At 30.4% G+C, this 12216-nt stretch overlaps 1 protein-coding gene across 1 annotated transcript; it reads right to left on the bottom strand.

Annotated features, from left to right (window-relative positions):
* Positions 1–353: 353 nt before the first annotated feature.
* Positions 354–6834, bottom strand: LOC117170077 (slit homolog 1 protein-like). The gene is made up of 4 exons (XM_033356600.1): positions 6762–6834; positions 2719–2911; positions 1700–2474; positions 354–1603 (listed from the first exon to the last, which is right to left on the bottom strand). The coding sequence occupies exons 1-4, from the start codon at positions 6832–6834 to the stop codon at positions 458–460; spliced, it is 2187 nt and encodes a 728-aa protein (XP_033212491.1). The 3' UTR covers positions 354–457.
* Positions 6835–12216: the final 5382 nt, after the last annotated feature.

Raw genomic sequence — 12216 nt, forward strand, 5'->3', positions numbered from 1 at the left:
TCCTCTTATGTCCAAATTGTAACGAATTTCTTCAAAGTCTTTATTATTCGAAATTCGATCCAATTTTACTGAAATACATGGAATTTAAAAATTTTTTACCAATTAACTCAAATTGAGTTTGAATGAATTTGAATTCTTAGCACCAGAAATTAGTTACTTTTGGTCACTTTCTTCGGGTCAAATAGGTCACTTTTGTCGAGTAAATTAGGTTATGGCCTGTATAATAAATCTTCCTAATTTTTGGTCATGTTTGCATATTTCACTGAAAAACTCAGTTGTTATAAACAAATTATGTATATAACCTATACCTATTGTACTAAAGGGTGGGTTCAAACTACAAATAAAAATAAAACTTTTGTTATCCATCTGTTTTTTTAATGCACGAGCAAACTTTTGATTTATGCATATCACATTCAAACTTTTCTTGCCATTCAGTATTCCAATCATAAACATTCTTTTAACCATTATAATCATCAAATACACCACCTTGAATCAAGTCAATGGAATTATCCGCAATGTAGATGAAACTAGCCCTTGATTTTGGCAAACCGAACAAAGCACCGTTTTCCAAACGTTTAACAGGATTTTTTGAAATATCTAAAATTGTAAGGAATGACAAACTACGAGCAGCACCCTTCTCGATATTATTAATTTTGTTATTCGAGAGCCAGAGACGCTTTAATCTTGGAAGACCCTCATAAGATTCTGATTTAAGAATTGCCAACGAATTATTCCTCAGATAAAGATCCTGCAAATTCGGCAAATTGAAAGTACCTGGCAAGATATTTGATATTTTGTTTCCATCCAAAGACAACGAAAATTTAGGAACTTCAATAAAGCTTCCAGGCTCCATAGACTCGATTTTATTAAAATCTAAATGCAAGAAATTTATTGACTTTGGAAGTTTTGTAAACATATCTTGAGTAATCTTTTTAATCTTATTAAATGCCAAATGCAGACTCCTCAGTTTGTCTAAATTTTCAAAAACTCCGTTTGGAAGAGTCGAAATAGAATTATGGTAAAGAAAAAGAGTCTTAAGATTTTTCAAATACTTAAAGGAACCCAAAGCAATGTTGGATAGTGAATTTCTAGTTAAAATAAGAACCTGAAGGGATTTCAATCCTCGGAAAGTGTCGCTCTGCAAACTCGGGATGCTGTTTTTTGCCAGATTTAGGTACACCAGGTTTGTGAGTCTCGTGAAAATACCGTCTGGAATGGACTGAATGAGATTGCGATTCAGAATCAGGTCTGTCAGGGTTGAAGGCAGATCCTTGACGAAGTTGATGTTCTCCAGTCGATTTCCACCTAAGAAAAGGCCTGTCAGCCTAGTGTTCTCGAAAGCTTTTTCTTCAATTTCTTCTATCAAGTTGTCCATTAGATTGAGTACCTTCAGATGACTGTTGTCGATCACCTGTCTCGGAATTTTTCTGACCAAGTTTTCAACCAGGCTCACGGAAGCCAAATCACCTGGCAGATCGTTTAAAAATTCCTTGGAGATTTCTTGAATTTCGTTGTTGGAAAGATCGATCCCGATTATTGGCAGCTTCTGAAGTTGGTACCAATCCTCCTCGAAGTCCTTGATTCCCAATCCACGAAGGTTCACCTGAAAAAAATTAGATAAAGTTTATTGTATTTGAAAACTTGGAACAATTCAGTTTTCTGGGTATGGACGATTTAAGATTTTTTTTTAATATCTCACCTGTCTTTCCTCATAGTCTATTTTGACTTCAGAGCATTTTTCTTCTATCTTATCATCCTTTTCGATCATTTGAAGACTGAGTACAATGCCATCCTCCAAACAAAGTTTAATACGGATGTCTTTATCCAGTTGTGGATCAGTTTCTCTAAAGAAAACATGTGTCTTCAAACCAGCGAAAATCTCCCGATCCAGAGAATCTAATTTCCTCGTTTCTGCTACTTGAACCTCATCAGGATTATCACCGAATCTCGCTCTCTCCAGGTCAGCCAAATTTTCTTTTTCCTTCAAAAATGGATTTTCGAATACCATGGTGCTCAAACTCCAGAAAATGTTGCCCCTTGTATAAATATTGATGTTGCTTGGCAGTCCGAAAAATTGACCTCGTCTCAAATGCCTCAAGGGGTTAGAGGATATGTTCAGGGTTTTCAAATTATCCAAACCGATGAAGATGTTTTCCAAAGTGTGGATTTTGTTTTCAGCTAGGCAGAGGTACTCGAGGGATGTGAGATTCGAAAAAACGAATTCAGGAAGTGATGTGAGTAAATTGTTCCTTAGGACCAAGGATTTCAGACTTTTCAGATCATCAAAGGCTTCTATTTTGATGAATTTGATTTGTAGATTGGAAAGGTCTAATTTCTCGATTGATGCTTCACGAGGTATTATCCTCGTCAGGGTCCCATTTTCAATCTCGAGCGTATAGGGTTTAAGGGATGATTCTTCTGCCCTGGCTACCAGGGGCAGCAGGAGTAAAAAGGAAAATAGAAGCATTCTACAACTGCAACCAAAAATTTTATCTTCTAAGTCGATTTTTGTTTAAAAGGTATTATTTTATTTATCACTGAAGATCACTGAATATGATGGCGTTTGTTTAGAGTGCATTTTTACAAATAATTATTAACCAGGATAATTTTAATAATCAACCCCTAATCTGACGTGAGTCTGTGGTATTAGTTGAGCTAATTATTTATTTAATTAAAGTAATTTGAGGAACCACACCTATTTTTCTCAAGTTTACTGACCTCTCAGAAGCGTTTTCTATGGTTCTTGCGATAAGTATTCTGAATCCGTCCGCCTTCGAGAACGAGTGGACAAAGACTGTGTTTCTATTCCTGGCAAAGTTAGCTTGAGGACGCTTCAGGACGAGCCAACTCAAAACAGGTCTTACAAGCTTTACCTTTATGTGTGGAAATACAAATGCGTGTATATGGTAAACTTGAGGGCATAAGGGAGTTTAATCTCATCAACGAAATAAAATTGAATCTTTTTTCGAAAAGTAGCATCAAACCAGTTACTGGCGCTCATTCGCATACATGACTCGGGCTGCAACTCTTACTAGCTAAATTTGAATTAGTAAAATATAAATGATTTTCAGTTCAATTCTACTTCTTGCTGTGGTAGTATCCAAACTAACAATTAAAACTCTCTCTACAAATTTTAATGTAAATGATCCTACAAAAAAAGAACTTTTTCAAGTTCATTAAAATAAAAAATTATCATATCTTAAAGCTGAAAATGTTTGAATTTCAAGCAATCAACACTAAACTATGAAGTAAATTAGTCAATGAGAAACTTTTTTGAACTTGAAACCTTAAAATAATAAATTATCTTTTGAGTTAAAAAACAATTAAAGACCAAGCTTGGGTCTTCTCTAACTCAATGAAAGTATACAAAATAAAAAATTCGCTTTCAGCTCAAAAAAAAATATTCACCCCTTTCACATTTCAGGCAATGTTTAAAAACAGAACTTGTCCTTTGTCAATTCAATGAAAATTTTATCAACAAAAACTTCCCACTTCCGAAATCAGAAAAAAATGAAGAACTAAAATATCCTCCCTTTCAACATCAAGAAAAAATATTAAATATGAAAAAGTCTATCTTCCAATTTTAAATAAATTTGTATAAAAAATCTTTTTTTACTAAATTGTACACCTTTCAAGTTTAATTATAGTTTCCAAAAAATGTTCAGAATGACATTTTTAATATTGGAAACTTTCTACATTCAACGAATTAAAACAGAATAGATTTTAAATTAGAATTCTGAAATAAAAATTGTTCTTGTATTAGGATCCTTTAACATTGAATTATTTTACAAAATATATTATTGTTTAGTTGCTTCTTCCTAAATATTATAATTATTTTGGTTCAAGTTTCAACAATTTTGTTTAACAATTTATTATTTGGTTAAAAATTCCAGAGTTTTGTTTGAAAGTCATGATTTTCAGTGAAAAATTTTATCTTTTTTGTTCAAAATTAAACACTTTTTATAGCAAATTTGTCTTTTTGGTTTCAAATTCATCTGTGTTAGTAGAAACTGCATCTTCTTTGGCAAAAAATGTAACTTTTTGGCTGAAAATTAATCTTTTTAGCCGAAGGATTTAATTTTTTTCATTTGTCTTTTTCTTTGAATTAAAATGTTTTTGGTTTATATAAAAATATTTTTTGGTTGGAATATTAACTTTCAGATTATTCTTTAAAATTAATCTTTTTTCTTCAAAATTCGTTTTCTTGGTTTTAAAATCAATTTTTGTCGTTGAAAATTCGACTATTCGGTTGAAAATGAAAATGCTATTGGTTAAAGTTTAATATTTTTGTAATTAAAAATTTCAAATACTTGGTTGAAAATATATCTTTGTATGTTGGAAATTGAATTATTTCGTTAAAAGTTTACTTTTATAAAAAATTTATCTCATGCATTGAAGTTCACGTATTTGGTTGCAAATGTCACTTTTTTGTTAGAAATAAATTCTTGTTGAAAATATACTGTTTTGGTTAAAAAATCATTTTAATGATTAAATAAAAATTAAATTACTTATTTGAAATTTCAACTGATTGTGTTCAAAGCTTAACTTTTTTTGTCGTAAGATTTGACCATTTGGATGGAAATTCATATTTGTAGGTTGAAAATTCAACAATGTGGCTAAAGATTCCACTCTTTTGTTGAAAATTTAATTAGTTTTTTTTTTAAACATAACTAGTTTCTTAGCATTTCCACTTCAGTTTTTTCAATATTTAAACTTTTGTGAAACTTGTGTTGTAAATATTTTTTATTTTTCGGAAAATATTGCATACGAAGAATCCAGTGATACATTTGTTCTTCCAATAAAAAAATATAGAAATTAAAATCTGGAATCATTGATAAATAAATGTAATTTTATTTTTCAGTGCAATTTTTGGTTTCTTATAACAGTGTTGTAAATAAGCCTTTTCCTGGACGATAGAATATTATCCTTGTTGAACAATTGCGAATGCGGCTGACCACATTTTCAATTTCTACTTATTTCGAGAATACTGGAACGAGTTAGTCGGTAATCGCTTTTAGTTTAACGTTCAAATAATTTTTTATGCTGGAACGTACTCGAGAGAGTTGGAGAAATCCGATAAACTTTAACCCAATAAAATTCTACAAAATGTTTACTTTATAACTGTATATATATATATATATTGTAATCTTTAGGAAAAAAATGGGTTTTTGATTCATATTTTCAGAAATAATTTAAAATCCTCTATAATTGTACTGTTTGTATCAATTATCTAAAAGTTTGTTGAATTTACTGATATTCTTAAGATAATTCGCTAAATTCTCAAAATTTTATAAATCATTATCTAAACTTTAGCACATTTTTTATTTGAACTTTTTGGCTGACCAGCCGAACCCAATTTCTCGATTTTCTACAATCTTAAATTTTTTTGAACGGCCCCTTAAGAATTAATCTTGTTTTGTTAAAAATGATACTATTCGGTTTAAAATTTAATTTTTTTGTTGAATATTCAAAAATTTTATTGAAAATTCATCCTTTTTAGTTAAAAATTGGTCTCAACCAACAAATTTGTCTTTTTTTTGAAAATTCAACTAATTCATTGAATACTCGCTCTTTTTTCTTAAAAATGTATTAATTTTTGTTTAAAATTGATTCTCTTTTAGTCGAGAAAGTAACTGTTTCGTTAAAAATGACCTTTTATGTTGAAATTCCATATTTTCAGGTGGAAATTGATCCTAGTTGAAAATTGAACTGTTTAGTTGAAAATGCATCTATTTTGTTATGTTTGTTAAAAATTCTTTTTCGTTAAATTCAACTTGTTTCGATTTTCAATTAATACTTTTTTCTAGAAATATCAGAATCTTTCTTATTAAAAAGAAGATTATTTTCCACTAAAAAACAGAAATTATTTTAAACGAAACAGTTCATTTTTCAACTGAAGAAACCTTTAATCATAATCCAAAATGCAATAGTTAAATTTTCAGTTCAAGGTAATAATTTTTAATCAAAAATTAGGAAAAACATTTTCGATTAAAAAAATGATTTTTTAAAGAAGATTATTTTCCTACCAAAAAGACCAAATTTTAACAAAATGTATTCATTTTCAAAAGAATAGTTGAATTTCTAACTAGAATAGATACAATTAGAATCAAAAATGAAACAGTTAAATTATAAGTTAAGAAAATGAATGATAAAAAAGAGTCGAATTTTTATCCAAGTGGTTATATTTTTCTCCAAAATAGTTTAATTTTCAACAAAACTGTAAATTTTCAAGCAAGAAGATTAATTTTCGTCAAACAAAAACAATTATTATATAACATACAGGAACTTTCAACCAATGAGTTGAGATTGCAACTAAAAAATATAAGTTTCCAACTAAAAAGTAAATAGTTAAATTTTCGACTAAAAAAATTAATTTCAGACCAAAAAAGTTAGTTTTCAATTATATAGTTAAATTATAAAAAAAATTAGATTAATTTTTTATAAATAAATTGAATTTTAAATCAAAAACCCGAATTTTTAAAGAAAAAGATTAACTTTATACCAAAAGAAGGAATTTTAAAAAAAATGTTAATTTTCTTCTAAAAAATATAATTTTTAACAACAAGTAGAATAGTACATTTTTAGTTATGAAAATACATTAAATAAGAAACGAATTTTCATCAAAATATATACATTTTCTTCTCAAAAAGTTAAGTTTTTAACAAAAAGTTGAATAATTACATTTTCAGTGCAAAAGAAATTTTTTTTTTTTAAATAGTTTAAAAATATTTGGTTGACCTATTAAAATTACTTTGAATTACCTGAATTACTCTGGATTACAAGTTCATTACTTGGTTTGTCTAAATTCCTACGAATTATCTGGATGACAAGCATCTTGTCTGGATTATAGATGGATTACTTTGGATTAGAAGTGGATTACTCTCAAGAGGGAGAGTGAGAGGGAGAGGGAGAGGGAGAGGGAGAGGGAGAGGGAGAGGGAGAGGGAGAGGGAGAGGGAGAGGGAGAGGGAGAAATTTTTATACGTTTCAACCATTGTTTAGTTTTTAATTTTTGTTCCTCAAATTTTGAATCGATCGCAAATTTGCTATTTTGAGAGCTTCAAAGATCTTCTTGAAATTTATTTTTGATTCTAAATAGAATTTGAGAATATTTGAAAAAAATACAGAGTAAATTTCTACTCGTGAGAAAAACAGTGTTGCTAATTGTCTTTTTGAGAATCAATCGAGTTTTGTTACAAATGCAAATATGTGCTCTGGAATAAGTAATTGATAAAAATGTGTAGAAAAGGGGCACACTGTAGTCTAAAATACGTGACTGTCGAAGGAACAATGGCCTGATGGTAAAACAAAGGATTGTGCCAAGATGGTATTTTATTGACCGGCGAATTGCCAGGAATAGAGTTTGATGGCGATAACGGTTCGTTTTCGCTTCTCTTCTTACGTGTGAATTGCTCATCGCAATCGTTTCCATCATTTTCACGAACCTTCGAAGAAAGTTACGTTTATATTTGCATTGCTGATCCTTCGCTCACTTTCGATTCAGACGCGAAGTAATATAATAGATGATGAGAAAATATTACGAAATTTTAAAAATGTCAGGTTAGAGTTACGTATATTTTGAGTCAGGTCTAGACAGTCTGAAGAAAGTGGATTTGTGGGCCTAAAATCAGTAGAATTGAATATTTAAAAAGAAAAATTAAAGAAGATAGATTTAATACTATTCGGCTTTTGAATGCAACAGCATATTTCAAAAGACCTCGAACGATTTAAATAAACTTCCAAGATTTATTTTAAGCATTTCAAGAGATTTCTGTTTACTATAAGAAATCTTAAAATATTTTATGATATTTCAAGAGAATTCAGGAGCTTCCAAGAAATTAGAAAAGGTTTCAGGAGATTTTAAGGGACTTCAGAAAATTCTAAAATATCTACAAAGATTTCAAGAAATTTTAAAGATTATAACGTGACTTGTTTCACATACCTTAAATATTTTTGACTTTGAAGGATTAAAAATTATCTTGCAAAAATAAAAAAAAGTGTATTTTTTACTTCAGCACTTTCTGCCGTAGAACTTCAAACTGTAGAACTTTAAATCCATAATTTTACAATACCCTACTTTAAACTGCCAAATTTTGCATTGTCGCAATTTAACTGCAGCACCTTAAGCTGCTGCATTTCAAACTGCATTACTTTAAATTGCCACGCTTTGAACTGTGGTACTATATACTGCAGCATTTCATAGTGCAGCGGTTTAAAATTCTGCACTATAATCTGCAGCACTTTAAACTGCAGCACTATAAAATGAAGCTCTTCATACTGCAGCTTTTTAAATGTAACACTTCTAACTGCAGCACTTAAAGCTACCGAACTTTAAACTTTGGCACTTCAAACTTCTGCACTCTAAATTTCTCTACTTTAAACTACAGCACAATAATCTGTTGTATTGTAAAATGTAGCACTTCAAACTGCTGCACTCTATACTGTTGCACGTTAAACTACCACACTTCAAACTTCTAGACTCTAAACTGCAGCACTTGAAACGAGCGCACTTCAAACTTCTGCAATTTAAACTGTCACACCTCGAACTGTAGCACTTTAACCTGCAGCACTTGAAACTGTTGCACTTTGAACTTTAATCCTTCCAATTCAAACTGTAGTACAATAATCTACAGCACTCTAAAATGCAGCACTCTAAAATTTAACACTTCAGCTTTATCCCTTTGAACGGACGTTTTTTGAAATGTAGCACTTTAAAAACTCCAGCATTTAAAACTCTCACGCCTTAAGCTGAAGCACTTTAATTTGCAGAACTTTAAACTACTGCACTATAATATACAGCATTTAAACTGCAGCGATTTAAACTACCGAAATTCAAACTGTCGCAATTCAAACTTCTGTTCTCTAAATTCCATAACTTCAGACTGCAGTGCAATAATCGACAGCACTTTGAATTTCTGCACTATAAAATATAGCACTTTGAACTGCAGTACTTTAACCTACTGCACTTTAAACTACCGGACTGTAAAACACCGCACTTTAAATTGCCGCGCTTGGAACGGCAACACTTCTAACTGCAGCACTTTAAACTACCGCACTTCAAACTGCTGTACTTCAAACTTCTGCACTTTAAATTCCAGCACTTTAAACTGCAGTTCAATGATCAACAGCACTTCAAAATTCCACTCTTGAAACAACCACAATTTAATCTACCCCACTGAAAATTGATAGTCTTTGCACGGTGGCACTTTAAACTGCAGCACTTTTAACTGCTGCACTTTAAACTCCTGTAATTAAAACTGCCGCACTTCACTTATAAAAAAAAAATCTTTAATTAAATAATGTTAGTAGCTTCTATTTTACACGTTTAAATTATTAAGCATATGAAGAAAAAAATGTTGCATTAAAAATTTGTGATGCTTCAATTTTAAAAATTACAAATTAAAAAGTTTCACTTTAGGTATTCTAAGTAAACGGTATCAATGTATAAAGGCATAACTCACAACTTTTTTAAGTGGGATAATAAACTCAAAGAATGAAACAAATTCTATTACACATGTTGACAAAACGATTTTTTTATAATCTCATTTTTCATGTTTTTCTCGTTAGCATACCATAAGGGGGGCCTAACTGTGAATTTCCGTCGAATCAAGCTGAACAGTCGTTGATGTCTGACAAGTTTTGTAGAGAAAATAGTAATTTTTTACGTTCTTTTTGTAATTGAAAATAGTATTTTCTGTTATCGACCAATTTTCTTGTCGCGGCCAAACGTGCGCCTTGAGCAAAAAATTGGTCCACTTCCTTTCTGCCGAAACCTGACAATATTTTTTAATTAAACCTTTTTTGTCGATTCAGCAACTCAATATAGTTATAATATAAGTTCTAAAAAAATTTAAATTCAATATTGTATTTTTTATTAGTTTCCAAAGTTGAAAAAACGTTCTTCTCGAGCGAAAAAAATCTTTTCCCTAAATTTTCTTTAGAATTAATAACATTTCCTGATCAAACTTTTCAGGATCCAATTCAGCATTAATTTCCCTAAAAATTACCCTCTGATTTTTTAAAAAGAAAAATTGCATTTTTTGTCCTCCTGTAAGATCGTGAGAATGATGGCTTATGAAAAAGGGCTCTCAGAGAAATGTCCTCTTGTGACAAAAGTATGTTCCTTGACGTGAATGCAACTTCCTCTTAAATTTAAGGTTGAGATGATTTTCATTTGTCTCAAGAGGAATCATTTTGCTATATCATGAACTGCTATAAAATTGGCCATTTTTTGTTGTATTGCAAAACTTTCCCCATAACTTTTACAGCATTTTATTTTTGAAATTTCCTACACTAAAAGAAAATGTAATGTTTTTGAACATTTTTAGTACGTTTAAGAATAAAATTCATAACTTTACGAGCGATTTTATTCGATAACTTATGAATATTTTAATGTCCTCCATTTGTACAAATTCTTGGTTAAGTTGCCTAAACCGGGACAAACTGTGGCTGCATGTCTCAGTTTCGGACACTTGAAAGTGAATTGCGTAATTGCTTTTCCATTACTCAGACGCTCACTTTCGCCGTGTTTTTTTCAAATAAATTTCCCAGTATTATGTTATTGATATATTAAAAATTTTTTTTATAAGACACAACCTTGCCATTCAATCAATTATTTATTCTAAAAACGTTGTTCAAAGTAGTTTATTGAAACCTCCAATTGAGACTCCGGATTCAATATTTTACCGAGCGAAAAGGAAGTCCCCTGAAGGCTTCAAAATAAATTTTGAATTAAAAATTTTTAAAGGACATACGAGGACGTGAAATTTTATTGCGCATCTTTTTTCCTCTAGACAAAAAGTTTCAGCTTTTGTAGTTTTCGAAATAAAGTAAAAAAACTGACTTTTCTGAAAAAGTCAATTTTAATCCGGTTTTCACTTCAACTCGTGCTCAGTGCTTCAGTTTTTGAAAATTTTTAAAGAAAATTTCAGGGAATGAGCTTTAGAATGTCCTTCGATTGACAATGTAATGGGGATTCAAAACCGTTGTTTTAAAAAATTGTTATTAATTTTTTTCTAATGCTCTGCGCGAATCGAACATTCGTAACTTCCAGCGTTTCGTTTAGCAAGGGAATTTTGAGCAGACTAATAACTCTCGCAGCAAAAATATGGAGAAAGGTGTAATGAAGTTTTCTGGAAAGTTTCAGATCAAAATGTTTGATAGTTTAGGAGTAGTTATAATTTTAGTGAACGTCAGCGCTGGAGTCTTTGAGCATACTATGTACTCTGAGACTTCCCACTGTGTCACGTTCTCTCACTTGTGAGTTGCTGCTTAAAATATGATATTATGCAATTTTTTAGTCAAAACCAGTTAAAGGAAAATAAGTTAAGAAAATGTTCATGAATTTTATGTAATTTTCAATCTATTTTTCCGTTTTCTTTAGATTTAAAAGTAGGATTCTCTTATTTACACCTAATGTTTACACCTATATTCGGCTTAACCCGTAAGCGACCTTGAAGATGCATTTTAAAAACAAACCTATGCACACTTGTCTTGCAATTTGGCTAAATCTGTTTCAAAAATAAAACAGATCAGTTAGTCTTTAACTGATCACTGGATGTTGCAGTTTAGAGTGTGTTTAAGATTAACTCGGAAAACTCATAGGTCTCTTAAAATATAGGGAACATTGAATTTTATACCTAAGTTCATACATGTATAAATATTGAAAGTGATTAATTAAATAAGTAAATATCATGGAGGAACAGAAAGGAACCAAAAATGAAAAAAATTGGGCTAAGAATATTAGCAAAGCAAAAAAAACAAGGTATTTATACATACTTCATTTGAATAGATAAAAATTTTAATCGCCTTTGTAATTGCAAGTCTAACAACTCTAGATTTGCAAATCTAGCAGCTTCAAACTCATGTTCAAGGTCGCTTAAAGGTTAAGTTGAATATAGGTGTAAACATTAGGTGTATATAAAGAACCCAACATTCAAATCGAAAGAAAACGGAAAAATACATTAAAAATTAAATAAAATTAATGAATATTTTGTTAGCTTATTTTTGTTTAACTGTTTTTACTAAAAAATTGCATTATATCATATTTTAAGCAACAACGCACTAGCGAGAGAACGTGAAAAAGTGTAAAGTCTCAACATTGTACGCTCAAAGACACCAGCGCTGAGGTTCACTAAAATCATAACTACTCCTAAACTATCAAATATTTCGATCTGAAACTTTTTAAAAAACTTCATTGCACTTTTCTCCGCATTTT

This window comes from Belonocnema kinseyi, chromosome 3 (assembly GCF_010883055.1).
Source record: "Belonocnema kinseyi isolate 2016_QV_RU_SX_M_011 chromosome 3, B_treatae_v1, whole genome shotgun sequence".
NCBI lineage: Eukaryota > Metazoa > Arthropoda > Insecta > Hymenoptera > Cynipidae > Belonocnema > Belonocnema kinseyi.

Coding starts and splice junctions, on each gene's coding strand:
- LOC117170077 (XM_033356600.1), bottom strand. CDS start 6,834: ATGCTTGTCATCCAGATAATTCGTAGGAATTTAGACAAACCAAGTAAT. Junction 2,912..6,761: donor TGTAATCCAGAGTAATTCAG/GTAATTCAAAGT, acceptor TATGCCCTCAAG/TTTACCATATACACGCATTT. Junction 2,475..2,718: donor ATAGAAAACGCTTCTGAGAG/GTCAGTAAACTT, acceptor TTTTGGTTGCAG/TTGTAGAATGCTTCTATTTT.